Below are 17,836 nucleotides of genomic sequence, written 5' to 3' on the forward strand. Positions count from 1 at the left end.
TAAATCATGCCCGGTTAGAAGTTTCTTGTTATTAATTCATTTTCTTTTTAAAGACCACTATTGATTCCAAATCCAACACTGTTTCTGAAAGCGCATGGGAAACATATTTTCCTAACAGTTCTATGCAAATACCATGCTGAAGGAAAGTAGGCACAGTAATTCTTGAAATGAAAATCTCCATTTTACTCCATCATTAATGCGCTTGTAATGGAATTAGGAAAACATGACCTTGGATCAGACAGCATTGTTAGCAGTTCATTATTCATTGGAAAAAAACAGACCTTCCGTTAATTTCTTTCCATATAAGAATTTTGGAACATTTTTAATAATGGAAAAAGGCTTCAGAGCGAATTAAGAAGAACACTGATGGGGGCAGTTATAACTTGAAATTGCAATAGGTTTGTCACACACACTTAATGACTAAAGCAGCTTGGAGTTGCAATGCTAAATATTGATGAAATGCAAGGTTTTACAGTGAGGCATGTGGCTGCAATTTGTATCATCTACATGGATCCTTGCATAAATTGTTTAGACTTTATTTTCAGATACAGTGCAGAAACAGGCCATTGGCCCACCGAGTCCGCGACGACCAGCGATCACCCCATACACCAGCACTATCCTACACACTAGGGACAATTTACAATTTTACAAGAGCCAATTAACCTACAAACCCGCATGTCTTTGGGATGTGGGAGGAAAATGGAGCACGCAGAGAAACCCCATGCAGTCGCAGGGAGAATGTGCAAACTCCACACAGACAGCACCCCTAGTCAGGATCAAACCTGGGTCTCTAATCCACCCTTCTCAAAGACATAATATACAGTAGGATATGGAATAATACAGCACAGAAACAATACTGCGGGAATATTTTCACTTCATCGAAACTACGGGAAAAATAGCACAACAACACCTCTACTTTGTCTGGAGACTAAAACCCCTGTCCCACTTATGTGTCCTTGGCACGCTAATTACGGGACCTCATCGTCGCGTTGAGGCGCAAGGGTATCGTGTGGGCCACGCGGGACGGTGGCATGGAGAAGCGCGGATGGGTATGGAGTTGTGCGCGGTATCGCGCGGCGTCCGGGATTTTGTAGGGAAGCGGAATCTTTGCGCGACTCCGGCGTGAAGTAGCGCGTACGCGCGCAGGCGAATTATGGTCCCACGATACCCGTGCGCCTCAACGCGACGATTAAGTCGCGTAATTAGCTTGCCAAGGACACGTAAGTGGGACAGGGGCTTAAGGAAGTTCATCCATCGCCAATGATTCTTACAAACCTACAGGTGCAGCACAGAAAGCATACTGTTGGATTGCATCACAGCTTGGTTTGGGAACAACTCTGCCCAAGACTGCATGAAGTTGCAGAGTTGTGGATTTAACCCAGTCCATCACACAGACCAGACTCCCGACCACTGACTCCACGCTGCCTCGGCAAAGCAGCCAACATAATCAAGGACCATGCACACCCTGATCCACACCCGTTCCCCTTCCTCCGTGCTCCGGCAGGGCAAAGGATATTGAAGCTTGAAAACGCGCACCACTAGACTCAGCAACAATTTGCTCCCCTCTGTTATCAGACATTGGAATGGACCTTCCATAAGTTAGGGTATAGTTTCAATCTTCCAACCTATCTCCATGCAGACTTTGGACTTTTTCCTTGGAACTGTACGGTTACAATGCTGAAAAACTACACTCTTGTGGGTTTTTTCATCGCTCTACCTGTTTCTCATGTGTGTGGCTTGATTGTGTAGTAGGATCTGACTTAATTCAATACCACACAAACAAAAGCTTTTCTCTGTACTTCTGTACACGTGATAATAATATACCTATACATGGAGGGGCACGGCATACTCCCCATGGCAATGTGGAGAGTCATAATGGCCTCACTCGTGATGTTCACAGCTCATGTGATTGTTTAGTTTAGTTTAGAGATACAGTTTGGAAACTGGCCCTTCGGCCCATCAAGTCTGCACCGACTAGCAATCCGCACACACTGACACTATCCTACACATACTAGGGACAATTTTACATTTGTACCAAAACCAATTAACCTACAAACCGAAAAGTCTTCGGAGCATGGGAGGAGACTAAAGGTCTTGGAGAAAACCCACGCAGGTCACGGGGAGAATGTACAAACTCTGTACAGATAAGCACACGTGGTCAGGATCAATCCCAGGTCTCTGGCGCTGTAAGGCATTAAATCTACCGCTATGCCATCGTGCTGCCCAACAATTGTTAAAGAAAATGTAAACAGGGTTGTCAGTCACAAGGTTCTGTGTCCTGGAAACATGTAAAGATTTTAATCCCGCATGGGTTGTGAAGATCTTGACAGATCTTATTCTTCCAATGGAAGATTTATACATCAATGAATGAATACAAATTAGAGTACAGGTTATTTTAAAGAGAAACTTTGCACTGTGAGGCTGCAATTCTACCGCTGTGCCAATCTATCTACTTGTGAGGCCACTTTCAGGAAGCTATGCATGTGGACCGCAAGATCCCTCTGTATATTGGTAGAATAGCCATTTGTACATGGTAGTGGGGGCTCTTTTGGTTGTGGGCAAACTGAGAGAGGAGGAATGGAAATATTCTTGAACATGGACGGGGTAGCGAGAGATCTGCAACAAATGGCAGATTAGTTTAACTTGGCATCATGTTCGGCATGGACATTGTGGGCCGAAAAGCCTGTCCCAGTGCTGTACTGTTCTATGTTCTAAGTACATAGGGACCATAAGACTTTAGAATAATGAGAGAGACTGAGGCCATGTGTGGTCCTCTTCTCGAATGATTCTCACTCTAAAAGTCACTGGATTGTGATCGAGTGTAGCTCAGGGGCACTCGGGTTTATTGTAACATTCTTCAAAAATCAAAGAAAACAGCATAAAGCAACAACTTCTAAAACTTGCACAGATCTCTGTCTTTCTCTCAGGGTATTATCAAATTTAACATAAAAGGGTCAAGTTAACTTAGTTCAAAGAAAAACATTATTCAACATAAATTATACTATCCTGCGGAGCCACTGTATGAAATACAACTGATACAAAGCACGCATACTGACAGTGTTAACTTATACTGCTGAGCTAGCACCAGCACACCACAGAAATAAGCCCTCTGCCCAACTCGCCCATGTCAACCAAGATGTCCCTTCTAAACTAGTCCCATTTCCCTGCGTTTTGCTTATATCCCAGAGCTTTTCACTGCCAATATACTGGAGCAGAACTACATGGGCTCTCAAACATTCAATCTCTTCATTCTACTACAATGATGTTAAGGGCGGCACAGTGGCGCAGCGGTAGATCTGCTGCCATACAGCGCCAGGAACACAGGATCAATTCTGACCTCAGGTGCTGTCTGTACGTTCTCCCTGTGTTTTCTCTAAGTGCTCTGGTTTCCTCCCACATTGTTGGTTAACTGGCTTCAGTAAATTGTTCCTGGTGTGTGGGATAGAACTACTATACAGGTGATCGTCGGTCAGTGTGGACCCAGTGGGCCGAAGGGCCTGTTTCCCCAATGTATCTCTCAACTAAACGTTTATAAGTTTATAAGTTCATAAGTCCTAGCAGCTGAATTAATGCATTTGGCCCATCAGGTCTGCTCTGTCATTGGACCTATTTTTCCCGCTCAATCCCATTCTTCTGCCCTCTGCCCGTAACCATTGACACCTTGACTAATCCCGAAAAAGTTAAATGACCCGAATGGTCACCTGTCAATGTGCTCCAGAGATGCTGCTTGACCCGCTGAGTTACTCTAGCACATTGGCTCTCTTTTTTAATAATCCAGGACTGACAATCCACAGCAGCTGCAGAATTTAAATTTAGTGGATAATCTGAACAGGAAAAAAAACTAACAATGAATAATTGAAGCAATTCTGATGAAAGGGTAAGTATATGCAGGCATATTGTGAAGGTGTATAGTCGAGAGCACACTGACCGGTGCATCACGACCTGGTTCTCTGGCAGCATCTCTGGAGCACCTCTGGAGCACATTTTACGGACATTTTCAACCTCTCACTTCTGAGATCTGAGGTCCCCACCTGCTTTAAAAGGGCATCAATTATACCGGTGCCCAAGAAGAGTAAGGTGACGTGCCTCAATGACTATCGACCAGTGGCACTAACGTCGGTGGTGATGAAGTGCTTTGAGAGGCTGATCATGGAGCAAATCAACTCCTACCTCGACAAAAACCTGGACCCACTGCAGTTCGCTTACCGCCACAACAGATCAACGGTGGATGCAATCTCGCTGGCCCTCCACTCCGCACTGAACCACTTGGACAACAAAAACTCATATGTCAGGCTGTTATTCATCGATTACAGCTCGGCATTCAACACAATCATTCCCCTCCAAACTGGTTACCAAACTCGCAGAACTGGGTCTCTGCGCATCCCTCTGCAACTGGATCCTCGACTTCCTCATCCACAGACCACAGTCTGTTCGTATTGGTGGAAATGTGTCAGCCTCGATAACAATCAGCACGGGAGCATCTCAAGGCTGCGTGCTCAGCCCCCTGCTGTACTCACTCTATACCCATGACTGCGTAGCCAACCACAGTGCGAACTCCATCATCAAGTTCGCTGATGGGGATGGCGTATCACTGATGGGGATGAGTCAGAATATAGAAGGGAGATCGAGCAACTGTCCATATGGTGCCAGTGCAATAACCAGGCCCTCAACACCAGCAAAACCAAGGAACTGATTGTGGACTTTGGAAGGAGTAGGAGGGAGACCCACAGCCCCATTTATATCAACGGGTCGATGGTTGAAAGGGTCAAGAACTTCAAATTCCTGGGCGTGCACATGTCTGAAGATCTTTCCTGGTCCGAGAACACTAACGCAATTATCAAAAGAGCTCATCAGCGCCTCTACTTCCTGAGAAGATTACGGGGAGTCGGTTTGTCAAGGAAGACTCTCTCTAACTTCTACAGGTGCACAGTAGAGAGCATGCTGACCGGTTGCATCGTGGCTTGGTTCGGCAATTTGAGCGCCCTGGAGAGGAAAAGACTACAAAAAGTCCAAAAAACCCAGTCCATCATCGGCTCTGACCTTCCTTCCATCGAGGGGATTTATCGCAGTCGCTGCCTCAAAAAGGCTGGCAGTATCATCAAAGACCCACACCATCCTGGCCACACACTCATCTCCCTGCTACCTTCAGGTAGAAGGTACAGGAGCCTGAAGACTGCAACAACCAGGTTCAGGAATAGCTACTTCCCCACAGCCATCAGGCTATTAAACCTGGCTCGGACAAAACTCTGATTATTAATAACCACTTTCTGCTATTTGCACTTTATCAGTTTATTTATTCATGTGTGTATATATTTATATCATGGTATATGGACACATTTATCTGTTTTGTGGTAAATGCCTACTATTTTCTGTGTGCTTAAGCAAAGCAAGAATTTCATTGTCCTATACAGGGACACATGACAATAAACTCACTTGAACTTGAACTTGGTTCAGATATTCGAACGCCCAGCAACGAAGGAGTCTACAGAGAGTGGTGAACACTGCCCGCTCCATCACAGGTACTATCTTCCCCACCATTGAAGGGATCTACAGGTGCCGCTGCCTCGGAAAGGCAGCCAGCAGCATCACAGACCCACACCACCTTGGCCACGTTTTCATATCGCTGCTACCATCAGGAAGAAGGAACAGGAGCCTGAAAACCATTCCAGGTTCAAAAGCAGCTTCTTCCCAGCAACCATCAGGCTCTTGAACACTACAAACACCAATTAAAGTATAGGCTGTTTTGGTTGCACTAAGGACTTGGGCCTTTCATTTTGAACTATTATTAGGTATTATTTATTGAACTTTTTTTGATTATTATGTTATCTATTAGTACAGGCCTGTTTGTTGAAATGTTGGCTCCATTTTCTCTTTCTCTCTCTCTAACTGTGGATGCTTGTTTACAAAATAAAGACACAAAGAGCTGGAGTAACCCAGCAGATCAGGCAGAATCTCTGAAGAACATTTCAGGTTGGGATCCTTCTTCAGACTACTCACCTCTCCATGTTCTCCAGGGTTGCTTGCCTGACCCGCTGAGGTACTCCAGCATTTTGTGTCTATCCACAGTAAATTCTTAAATACCATCTGAAATGGCCATGGCCCAGAAAACCACTCGGGGATTAGCAATGGGTAAGAAATATTGGCCTTGCCAGCAACACTTGATCATCCAAAATGAATTGAAAGGATGATGGTTGAGTAGTAACAAGGATATCATTACACAGTCAGGAATAAGGCCAGTAAATATATTTGAGTATGCGGTCAAGGGAGGAGTTTTTGGGAGTAGAAACAAAGAACTGCAGATGCTGGTTTATACCAAAGATAGACACAAAGTGCTGGAGTAACTCAGCGGGTCAGTCAGCATCTTTGGAGAAAAAGGACAAGTGACATTTCGGGTCTGAAGAAAGTCCCTGACCTGAAATGTCACCTATTCTTTTTCTCCAGAGATGCTGCCTGACCCGTTGAGTTACTCCAGCACTTTGTGTCTATCTCAGGAGTTTTTGCGAGACTTACCGTGTATTCTCCAGTGTCTTCTGCATCTTCTTTGTCATTTTGTCTATCAACGCTTGCTTCTTGGCCTCTGGGAGAAGGTCGATCTTGTTCAGGACCACCACCATCCGCGGACAAGTAATCTCCCCGATCACCATGCACTCTGCGGACTGTGTCTGCATGCCCTTTGTCACGTCAACCACTAGCATCATCAAGTCAATGATCTGTGAACCTAAGGACGACAGACATTTAATTCCTGGCTTGTTCAAGCAATTTGCATTGTGGTTTATTTTAAACTAACTTGTCGCACATCAAACAGCTGGTATTCCCACTGCCATACAATGCCAGAGACCAAGGTTCAATCCTGGTCTCAGGTGCTGCCTGAGTGTTGAGTTTGCATGTTCTCACTGAGGCCACGTGGGTTTCCTCTGTGTGCTCTGATTTCCTCTCGCATCCCAAAAAAAACCATGCAGGTTTGTAGGTTAATTGGCCCTTTGGAAATTGCCTATAGTGTGTTGGGGATTTCTTCAAAGAACCATTCTACATTTCCTTGATCATCATCTGCTTTGATCTGTCATTTTCACACCTTACGTTGTCTTTCTACCCATACATATCTCCAGTTTCTTTCTCCCCTGACGCTCAGTCTGAAGAAGGGTCTCGACCTGAAACGTCACCCATTCCTTCTCACCAGAGATGCTGCCTGTCCTGCAGTTACTCCAGCATTTTGTGTCTATCTCTTGGTGTGTAGGGAGTGGATGGGAATGTGTGATAACATTGAACTAGTGTGAATGGATGATCGATGGACAGTGTGGACTATGTGGACCATGCCGTATCTCTAAAACTAAAACTAGGCAATTTTAATGCAGAGTAAAATCAGAATAAGGCCACCAGTTAATTTGCCAACAGCCCAGCTGGGTTAAGATTATTCATAGCACAAGCATGGAGAGTATTTTACAGAGGGCTAATTAACCTACAAAATTTGGACATCTTTGGAATGTGCGAGCGCCTAGGCACAACGAAGAAAACCCATGCAGTCACAGGGAGAACATGCAAACTCTACACAGACAGCAGCTGAGGTCAGGATTGAAAACAGGCCTTTGGCACTGTGAGGCAGTGGCTCTATCAGCTGCACCACTGTGTTGCACATAAGACTTTGGTTAGGCTGCATTTGGAGTATTGGATGCATGCAGTGCGAGAACGAACCTGTGACTGCTGGAATAGCTGCACACACGAACTGGTTGGCATCGCGTACACTGACTGTAAAGACAGGCAGGTTGAGATGTGTGTTTCTGTGCTGTGAATCCTTCGTAGGGCTAGCATGAACCCTGTGACTGCTGGAATAGCTGCACGTGCTGCCAGAACTGTAGGAGGCAGATTTAGATTCCATCTACCTACTCCCTGAACGCCAAACCTCAGCTGAAAATCAACCACATGAGAACCCTGTTCAAAAGTTCAAGTTCCAGCACTCCTCAAATATTTTTCTTTTGCACACAAACTGCAGCCAAACAGAACAGTGACAATGGAAAGACCTACTCTGCTAACACGTCAAATGTCGAACCTACAGATAGGCTAGATGTGGAATATTTTACCCAGGGTATGGGAATCAAGTACCAGAGGGCAGCTCTATGACTCTATGGAGTGCAGGAGGCTAAGAGGTGATCATGTAAAATAGTGTAAATGCAGTATTTTACCGATGGTGGGAGATTCAAGAACCAGAGAATATTGGTTTAAGGTGAGAGAGGAAAGATTTCATGGGAACCTGAGGGGCAATTCTTTCCCATAGAGGTTGGTGGGCAAATGGAATGAGCTGCCAGAGGAGGTAGTTAAGGCAGGTACCATAACAACATTTAAAAGACATTGTCATGTACATGGATAGGAAAGTTTTAGAGGGATATGGGCCAGATCAGGCAGATGGGATTAGTTTAGGTGGGTCAGCATAAGCAAGTTGGGCCAAAGGGCCTGTTTCCATGCTGTATAACTCTCCCTGTGATTTTACAGGACTAATTAGTGCAGATTAGGGTATTTGGAAGGGCGGCAGCTTCCTGTTTTGTTTGAGGCTACAACACGCGTTGGAAGGATTAAATTTAACTGCACGTACGGCATTGCTGTTTTCAGCAGGTCATCGGAATACACCCCAAATATTTTTCCAAGTTCTCCCTCCCTGTTTTGTATTCATGACATACTGACCGCGCAGAATCCTGCTGGAAAGTGTTCCGATTATAAAAAACATAAAAATATAACAATAAGGACAAAAGACGATTCAGGGCCAACAGCCAGTCCACCAACCAGTGACTGATGAGATCTTGCCCTCAGGCAAAGAGTTAATGGCAAATCAGCAGATGTTAAAGGACCTCACCAATACACTCCGATTAATTTAATAGTAAAGGCTAACACTTGTCATCAAGAAACTTTAAATTTATTGATCAAGAAGATTGTTTAGACAGTGATTTTTTAAAATAGCAACAGAGCTGGCAGCAAAATGTCACAGCTGGTAGAGCCGCTGCCTCATAGTGCCAGAGTTTGCTGCTCAATCCTGACCTCGGGCGCTGTCTTGTGTGTGGAGTTTGCACATTCTCTGTGTGACTGCGTAATGCTTTGCTTTCCACCTACTTCCCACCAAGATGCAAATATGTAGGTTAATTGGACTGTGTAGTGAGTGGATGAAAGGGCAGGATCCACTGGGAGGTGCAGCCTCAAATAGGCAGCCAATATCAAAGACACACACCAGCCTGGCCACGCTCTCATCTCGCTGCTATCATTGGGATAAAAATACAGGAGCCTGAAACCTGTGACCTCCAGGTTCAGGAGCAGCTTCTTCCCAGCAACCATCAGGTTCTTGAACACTGCACACCACTAACCATACCAACTATGATCTTCTATGGACTGTGCCTTTGGTTGCACTATGCGGTTTGGTATTTTTTGCATTTGTATTACAGTTATTAATTTAATATATTTTTGATGAATATATATTTATCAGTATGTTATTATGTTTACGGACCTGTTCAGCTGCAGCAAGTAAGAATTTAATAATGGTTATTAATTTATTGTATTTTTGACCAATGCAATACTTAATGCAAACCCACTCATCTGCTCTCTATAACCCATAAAAGAAACATTTCCATGCAATTTTTTTTCATGTCACACAGGTACAAGGATAGGAAAGGTTTAGAGGGATATGGGCCAAATGCACGACTAGCTTAGATGAGACATCTTGGTCAGCATGGACGAGTTGGGCTGAAGGGCTAGTTTCCGTGCTGTACGACTATGGCTCTATCATATCTGTCTCAACCACCAATCCCGGCAGTGCGTTCCAGGCACTCACCACGCTCAACTTTTACACGGAGGGTGGTGAGTGCCTGGAGCGGTGGTTGAGGCAGTTCGGATAATGGCATTTAAGAGTCTTTTGGATAGGCACATGGATATGCAGAGAATGGAGGGATATGGATTATGTGCAGGTAGATAAGAGACGGTCTTGGCATCATGTTCGGCACAAACATCGTGGGCCGAAGGGCCTGTTCTTGTGCTGTACCGCTGTATGTTCTATGACTATATATTATCTGTGTGTTTTTGCATTTATAGGCTTGTTAAGCTGCAACAAGTAGGACTTTCATTGTACTGTTGTGGGTAAATATGACAATTAAGTACTCTTGACTCTCGGCATTCAGTAACTGTTTATCCAAATGCATGCATGCAGTCAATGGAAGATTGGATGCAGTTGGTCCAACAGGTGTGGAGTGGTACCCATTGTTGGTCGGAAGCTTCATTGGACTCTCCGGTTCCACATCTGCATTCCTTACTCCACTGGCTTTAATAAACCATTGTCTTGAAATATTTGCAGTAATTTAAATGAAAGCACGTGCAACAGTTGTAATTCTTTTTCCTTGGGGAATGTTTTTGCAAAGTTAATAGATTTCAATCTCTGCAACTGATCAATAAACATACAAATCTACAAGCAGTTTGATACAAAAGTGCTTTACAGCTGAAACTGAAACAAGTTGCTGGCAGAAGAATGGTTTCCCTTTCTCGCCAACTAACATCTCCTTCCCTTCCCTCCCCACACAGACGCACACACACACACACACAAACACAGATACACACACAGACTCGCACACACACACTCCATCTCTCCTGTTTTGTGTTCATCTCTTACTTGCCAGGCTGTGTCTTACCCCCGTCTCTTTCCAGCTTCCCCCACCCCCACTACAACTAGTCTGAAGGGTTCCGATCAAAACGTCACCTATCCATGTTCTCCAGTAATGCTGCATGACCTAAATAATAATAATAATAATAATAAATACTTTATTGATCCCCTCAGGGAAATTCAGATGTCCAGAAGCCCCCAACCAACAAACCCACAGATTCAAAACGAACGCAGACAGAAAATACATAGAATACAATGTGGACACTACCTGAGAGTAATAAATACTTAAAAAGACCAATAATTAACAGTTAAAAATTAAAAATTGCAAAATGCATCCCCCTACAGCCTAGCGGTCCGAATTATAAAATCTAATGGCTGCAGGGGCGAAGGATCTCCTGAACCGCTCCGTTCTACAGGGCAGGTAGAGGAGCCGGTTGTTGTTCCGAGTGCTCTTTTGACTCTCCAGAATTACATGGAGGGGATGCCCGGGGTTTTTCAGGATGACCTGCACCTTGTGCCTCATACGCCTCTCAACCACATCCATCCCAGAGTCTACTCTCCCCTCCAGCACTGAGCTAGCTCGTTTAACCAGTTTGCCCAGCTTCTTGTTGTTTTTTGCACTAATGCTGTTGCCCCAGCAGACAACAGCGTAGAAAATAACACTTGCAACCACAGTTGTAAAACATGTGCAGCATCTCATTACACACATTGAAGGATTTGAGCCTTCTGAGGAAAAAGAGTCTGCTCTGGCCTTTTTTGTAGAGGGAGTCAGAGTTGACAGACCAGTCCAGTTTGTTATCAAGGTGCACTCCAAGGTATTTATATGTCTGCACCACCTCAATGTCAGCCCCTGCAGCGTTGACCGGCTGAAGGGGGAGCTTGGACCTGCCAAAATTAACCACCATCTCTTTAGTCTTAGTTGTGTTCAGGATGAGACAGTTCTCTTCACTCCAGGCACAAAAGGCACTGGTCAAGTTCCTGTATTCCTCCTCCTGCCCGTTCCTTACACATGCCACAATCGCTGTATCATCTGAATATTTCTGTACGTGGCATGTGTCAGACTTATAGTTAAAGTCTGCTGTATACCTGGTGAGTTACTCCAGTGCTTTGTATCTTATTTTGTAAACCAGCATCTGCAGTTCCTTGCGTCTACATTATCCTGCCTTTTTTCCCTTATTACAGTTGTTCAAGACTATAGGGAGGCTGCAATTGCGCTATTGTGTCCAGTTTTGGTCACCCTGCTATGGGAAGGATGTCAATAAGCTGGAAAGAGTGCAGAAAAGATTTACGAGGATGTGGCCAGGATTTTAGGATCTGAGCTACAGGGAGAGATTGGCCAGGTTAGGAGTGCAGAAGGCTGAGGGGTGATCTTATAAAAGTGTATGAAATCATGAGGGAATTCCAGGGTGAATACACAGTCTTTTAACCAGAGTAGGGAAATCAAGAACTAGAACAAATTGGTTTAAGGTGAGAAGGGAAAGATTTAATAGGAGCCTGAGGGGTAACTTTTTTTTTTACACAGAGTGTGGTAGGTATACGGAACGAGCTGCCAGAGGAGGTAGTTGAGGCAGAAACTATAACATTTAAAAGGCATTTGGGCAGGTACATGGATAGGAAAGATTTGGAGGGAAATGGGCCAATTGCAGGCAGGTGGGACTAGTGTAGATGGAGCATCTTGGTCGTCATGAGCAAGCTGGGCCGAAGTGCCTGTTTCCATGCTGTATGACTCCATAAATACCGAGTTACTCCAGCACTTTGTGTCCACCCATTTCTAGCATCTACAGTTCCTTGTAGTCTAAACTGTATGACACACTCTACACACAGAGCACAAACTGCTAAGAGGTGTCTAATATTTAACAGTGTCGTTCCTTTCCAAACTGAAGCATGTACTGCTGAGCGTTCTGTTCTACTGCGTTTAAACCTAATGGATCATGCAGACAGATCTTCTTACTCTTGGTGGAAAACAGCAAAACTAAAAATGGCATTACAAATTAGGAAATGCATACAAAAAACAAACAACAGAGGAATAGAATCAATAAGCAACTGAACTAAAACAAATTAATCCTAACCGTGATAAGATGTTGTCACTAAATTCTCCTCGGGGCCAGTATGCAGGGCTTGTTTTATTGCTGATGTCTCTGTATCAGGCTAAACGCGGTTGGTTATGTGCATGCTGCACTGCATCAAACCTCCATGGGGCAAAAAAGATTCACAGCAAGGGAAAGGAAAATGATCCCAGATGACAACTATGGTGCAGATAAATAAAACTAGCTGGAAACAGCTCGGGAGCCAGAAGCAGGGAAAGGCATTTGCGGCACAGGAGTTAGTGTGTTTAAAAACTTTTATTTAAGTGTTTATGGGAAAGTAAATACATACAAGATGTGATCTTTTCCCCAATGGCATTCTGTTAAATTAATTCTGATGGTATTTCTCGTTAAATTACGTGAAAGCCATCACAGTTCATCAAACCATATGATTCAACGGCAAGAATCTGTAGTCTACATTCTACTCTCCCCAAAACAGGAAGAGTTCAATTTATTGAAGTACAACCAATGTATTATTTTTGAAGTTGTATCTGTGTTTTACAGCACAGAGCAAGGCAATTAGACCCATCATGTGTTCCTGTTAGTCATAAAGCCGTAGAATATTACAGCATGGAAACAGACCCTTCAGCCCAACATATCCACCCATCAAGTTGCCTAACCAAACTAGTCCCACTCGCCTGTATCAGGCCCATAATCCCACCAAACCTTTCCTATCCACGTACCCAAGTATATATTTTAAATGTTGTAATTAGTAAATACAACAGTAGAGCACAGGAACAGACCCTTCGGCCCACGATGTCCGTGCTGAACATGATGTCAGGTTAAACCAATCTCCACTGCCTGCACGTGATACATATCCCTCTGCCTATCTAAAGACCTCTTAAATGCCACTGGTACACAAAATTGCTGGGGAAACTCAGCGGGTGCAGCAGCATCTATGGAGCGAAGGAAATAGGCGACGTTTCGGGCCGAAACCCTTCTTCTTAAATGCCACTGTTGTGTCTGCTTCCACACCACCCCTGGCAGCACGTTCCAGGCACCCACCACCCTCTGTGTAAAGAAAATTGCCCCGCATAACTCCTTTAAACTCCCCTCTCACCTTAAATCTGTGCCTTAAATCTAGTCTTTAACATTTCCACCCAAGAAGACAGGTTATCACTGTCTACCCTGCCCATGCATCTGCCAGATCGAGAACATCCTCATTTGTCTTATTTTGCACTGTCTAGTTTAATGACATCAGCCGAGTGATAATGTTCATACGAAACACCGTGGGCCATTTTCCACTTCAAGGCTGCATGGTGTTGTTGAAACCCAGGTTCCAGCAAGATGCAGAAGCAAAAGATCAATCGCTGCAAGTCTAAAACAGAACTGAGAGTTGACAAATTGCTGGAGTAACTCAGCTGGTCAGGCAGCGTCTCTGGAGAACAGGAATAGGTGACGTTTCAGGTCGGATCCCTTCTTCAGACTCAAGACCCGACCCGAAACGTCACCCATTCCTTTTCTCCAGAGAGTGCAGCTTGACCCGCTAAGTTACTGGGTGTCTATCTTCGGGATAACCAGCATCTGCAGTTCCTTCCTCGACAGAACTGATAGTGCTGGAGAGACACCGCATGTGGACAACACTTGCAGAGGAAGTACTTAACATTGCAGATTGATAACCTTTGTCCAATTTGATGAAAGAGCAATAACTTACGTCAATATCTCACTCCACAGATGTTCTGATCCGTTCAGTATTTGTAAAATGTTAATGCAACTGCTGTCTTTTGCCCCTGATAAAGTAGACGTGGAAGGGATATTCCCAGTAAAAGGAGAGTCTAGGACCAGAGGGCACAGCCTCAGAATAATAGGACATACCTTCAAAATGGAGACGAGGAGGAATTTCTACAGCCAAAGGTTGGTGAATCTGTGGAATTCATTGCCACAGATGGCTGTGGAGACCAAGTCATCAAGTATTTTTAGTTGATTATTGTCACATGCATCGAGGTACAGTGAAATGCTTTTGCTTGCAAGCAATCCAGTCAAACAGACTATACATGAATGCAATCATGCCTTCCGCAGTGCACAGATAAAAGGATAAAGGGTACAACATTTAGTGGAAATTGAGTTAAAGATTACGGGGTTGAGATGGAAAAATAGATCAGCCATGATTGAATGGCAGAGTAGATTCAACAGGCTGAATGGTCTAATTCTGGCATAATTCTGCTCCTATGTCTTATGATCTTTCACTGTTCTATTAGTACAAACTATGTCAACTCCCAATGGCGACAGATGAGAAGGCAGATGTTGGGATCCAGAGCAACAAACATTCTGCTGGAGGAACTCGGCGGGTGGAGTAGCATCTGTCGAGGGAAAGGAATGTTCTAACATTTCAAGTCCGAATCTGACAGAGTCTTGATGCTGGGCTTGACCCAAAATGTTGTACATTCCCTTTCCTCCAGCAGATTGTTTGCAGTTGAAGTCACAATCCTTGACTCCAGAAGCGAGAAAGGTATTGATGGCACAAAGTTGTAATAAGTGATTTATTTAATTGCTAAACCTAGTTGGGCAAGAAAACTGATCCCTCATAAATGGCTGGAAGCCACAGGCAGGAAAACATGTCGTTATCCTATATATCAAGGGAACGGTTACAACTTCCAGTCTAATAAACCTTCTTTGTACTGATTCTGACATAGTAACACCCAAGGAGACACAAGCAACTACAGATGCTGGTTTACAAAATAATAAAACATAAAGTGCTGGAGTAACTCAGCATGTTAGGCAGCATCTCTGGAGGATGCTTCGGGCCAAGAACCTTGTTCAGTTACACCGTTCCCTGAATAAGGAGACCAATACTGTGCACGATACTTTTCCTTACATAATTGAAGGCTTGCATCCCTACTTTTGCCCTCAATCACCCTGGCAATAAATAATCGCATTTTTAGTTGTCCTCATTACCTGTGACTAGCCTTTTAAGAATCACACACTAAGACGCCGGGATCTTTCTCCATCTCACAGCTCTGCGATCTCTCCCCATTTCGTTTAGTTTAGTGATACAGCATAGAAACAGGTCCTTCGTTCATGCTGACCATCGCTCATCCGTTCACACCAGTTTTATGTTATCTAATTCCTCATCCAATCCCTTCAAACTAGGTTTAATTTACGGAGGTCCAATTAATCTACAAACCTGCGCATCTTTGGGATGTGGAGAGGAAACCCACATGGCCACCGGGATTATGTGCAAACTCCACACAGACAGCAGTCGAGGTCAGGATTAAACCCCGGTCACTGGCACTGAGAGGCAACGGCTCTACCAGCTGTGCCACCCCCTATTAAACACAAAGTGCTGGAGTAACTCAGCGGGTCAAGCAGCATCTGGAGAGGAAATAGATAAGCGACATTTTTGGTCGGGACCTCACCAACTGAATTAACTGAGAGAACCTTTACCGTACTTCATCCGAGGCAAGTGCATCTTTCCTTGGGCATCCAGTATAGTACTTGAGGTGTGGTCTCACCATTCAGTACAATACTCGAGGTGTGGTCTCACCAAAGCCCTTGGCAATTAGAGTAGTGTTCCTTGTATAAAATCCAACCTCGTGTTACAATGGTCATCATATTTGACAGGTTAACCCACCTTTTTGCAAGTGCTGGCTAGTTCCAGTGTGTTCTTTTATTTCACTATTCCAGCTTTCCCTTTATAATTACAAGTTCTGAAAGGTTTTGCGCTGTTAAATGCAGCACCTGACTGATGTTTGAAATTGATCCACTAAAGTATCCCCCAGTTATGTCGGCAAATCAAGAGCTAACATCTTGAGGATGTATCGAGCAAAGAAAAAGATTCTTTGGTCTCAGAACATGCTTTGCCTCTGTGTGTTTTAATACATTTCAAATAAACAGGTTAAGGCCTCCGTTAAATAGCAGTCAGGGGAATGTCATATGATCATTTTAAACCTGCAGCCACAATTACAGCCAACAGCCTCAAAGTTGTCTACTGCCCATCAGCATAGAAATTCACAGGAAAAAATGGTAATTAATTAAATTTGCCCTTTTTAAAGAGAGCTTCCTTTAGAAACTATAATTCATCACAGACTACACAGAGGAATTTCACTGAGGGCTATTGCCCAGAATGCACTGGATGGGCTAGGCTGTAATCATTGCCTTCATTGTGGTTCTACAGTTCCTCTCATTCAAAGCTTCCAAAATAATACAAAGCTGACATTAATACAGCATGTAATATACGGGAATAAATCCGACATGTTATAAAGATAATATAACGATCAATTTGGATGCAAGTCCATACAAATTAATGTCAAATGATGGAATGACTAGATTTTTCATGGCAAAGTTTGCGAAAGGAGGAAGTACGTTGGCAGGAGAACAACATCCATATGTGGAACAGTACAGCACAGGAACGGGCCCTTCGGCCCACAATGTCCGTGCCGAACACTATGTCAAGTTAAACTAATCTCCACTACATACACATGATCCAGATCCCTGTAATCCCTGCATATCCATGTGCCTATTTAAAAGCCTCTTAAATGCTACTATTGTATCTGCCTCCGCCACGACCCGTGGCAGCACATTCCAGCCATCCACCGCTAAAAAAAAATCTGCCCCACACATCTTTTAAAATTCTAGATATGCTGCCTGACCTGCTAAATTACTCCAGCATTTTGTGTCTATCCTTGATTTAAACCAGCATCTGCATTTCTTTGCTACACTCTCATTATAGATAATACCCTCTAATCCAAGTGACATACAGATAAATCTCTTCTGCACTATCTCCAAGCTCCAGATCCTTCCTGTGATGGAACAACCAGAACTGCACACAATATTCCAAAAGCGGATAATCCAGAGTTTTTGTGAAGGTGGAATATGACTTCCTGACTCTTATACTCAATACCTCAACTGATGAAGCATACCATGTGCTTTCCTTCCCACTCTCTCCACTTGTGTGGCTAGAACCTGCCCATCTACCAAGCTCCTTCTTTATTAGTCATCAGAACTATCAAACTACCTTTGACTTTCCACTGTCAGAGTGAGCCTGATCTCGCGGTTGCTCAGCACTTTAACTCCCCCTCCCATTCCCAATCTGACCTTTCTGTCCTGGGCCTCCTCCATTGTCAGAGTGAGGCCCAGCGCAAATTGGAGGAATAGCACCTCATATTTTGCTTGGGTAGCTTACACC

General features: G+C 44.1%; 1 protein-coding gene across 2 annotated transcripts in view; it reads right to left on the bottom strand.

The window, feature by feature from the left end:
- Positions 1–17,836, bottom strand: part of eefsec (eukaryotic elongation factor, selenocysteine-tRNA specific) — a 268,852-nt gene that overhangs the window by 174,281 nt on the left and 76,735 nt on the right. The window contains exons 1-2 of one of the 2 annotated variants that reach the window (XM_033036976.1): positions 7,690–7,883; positions 6,511–6,718 (exon numbers count right to left, since the gene is read on the bottom strand). In XM_033036976.1, coding sequence (XP_032892867.1) covers positions 6,511–6,718; positions 7,690–7,873 — 392 coding nt within the window. In that variant the 5' untranslated portion in view covers positions 7,874–7,883. Of the gene's footprint in view, positions 1–6,510; positions 6,719–7,689; positions 7,884–17,836 lie in introns of those variants that run through there. The other variant, XM_033036975.1, reaches the window with a different exon arrangement.

Source organism: Amblyraja radiata, chromosome 18 (genome assembly GCF_010909765.2).
Source record: "Amblyraja radiata isolate CabotCenter1 chromosome 18, sAmbRad1.1.pri, whole genome shotgun sequence".
Classification (NCBI taxonomy): Eukaryota; Metazoa; Chordata; class Chondrichthyes; order Rajiformes; family Rajidae; genus Amblyraja; species Amblyraja radiata.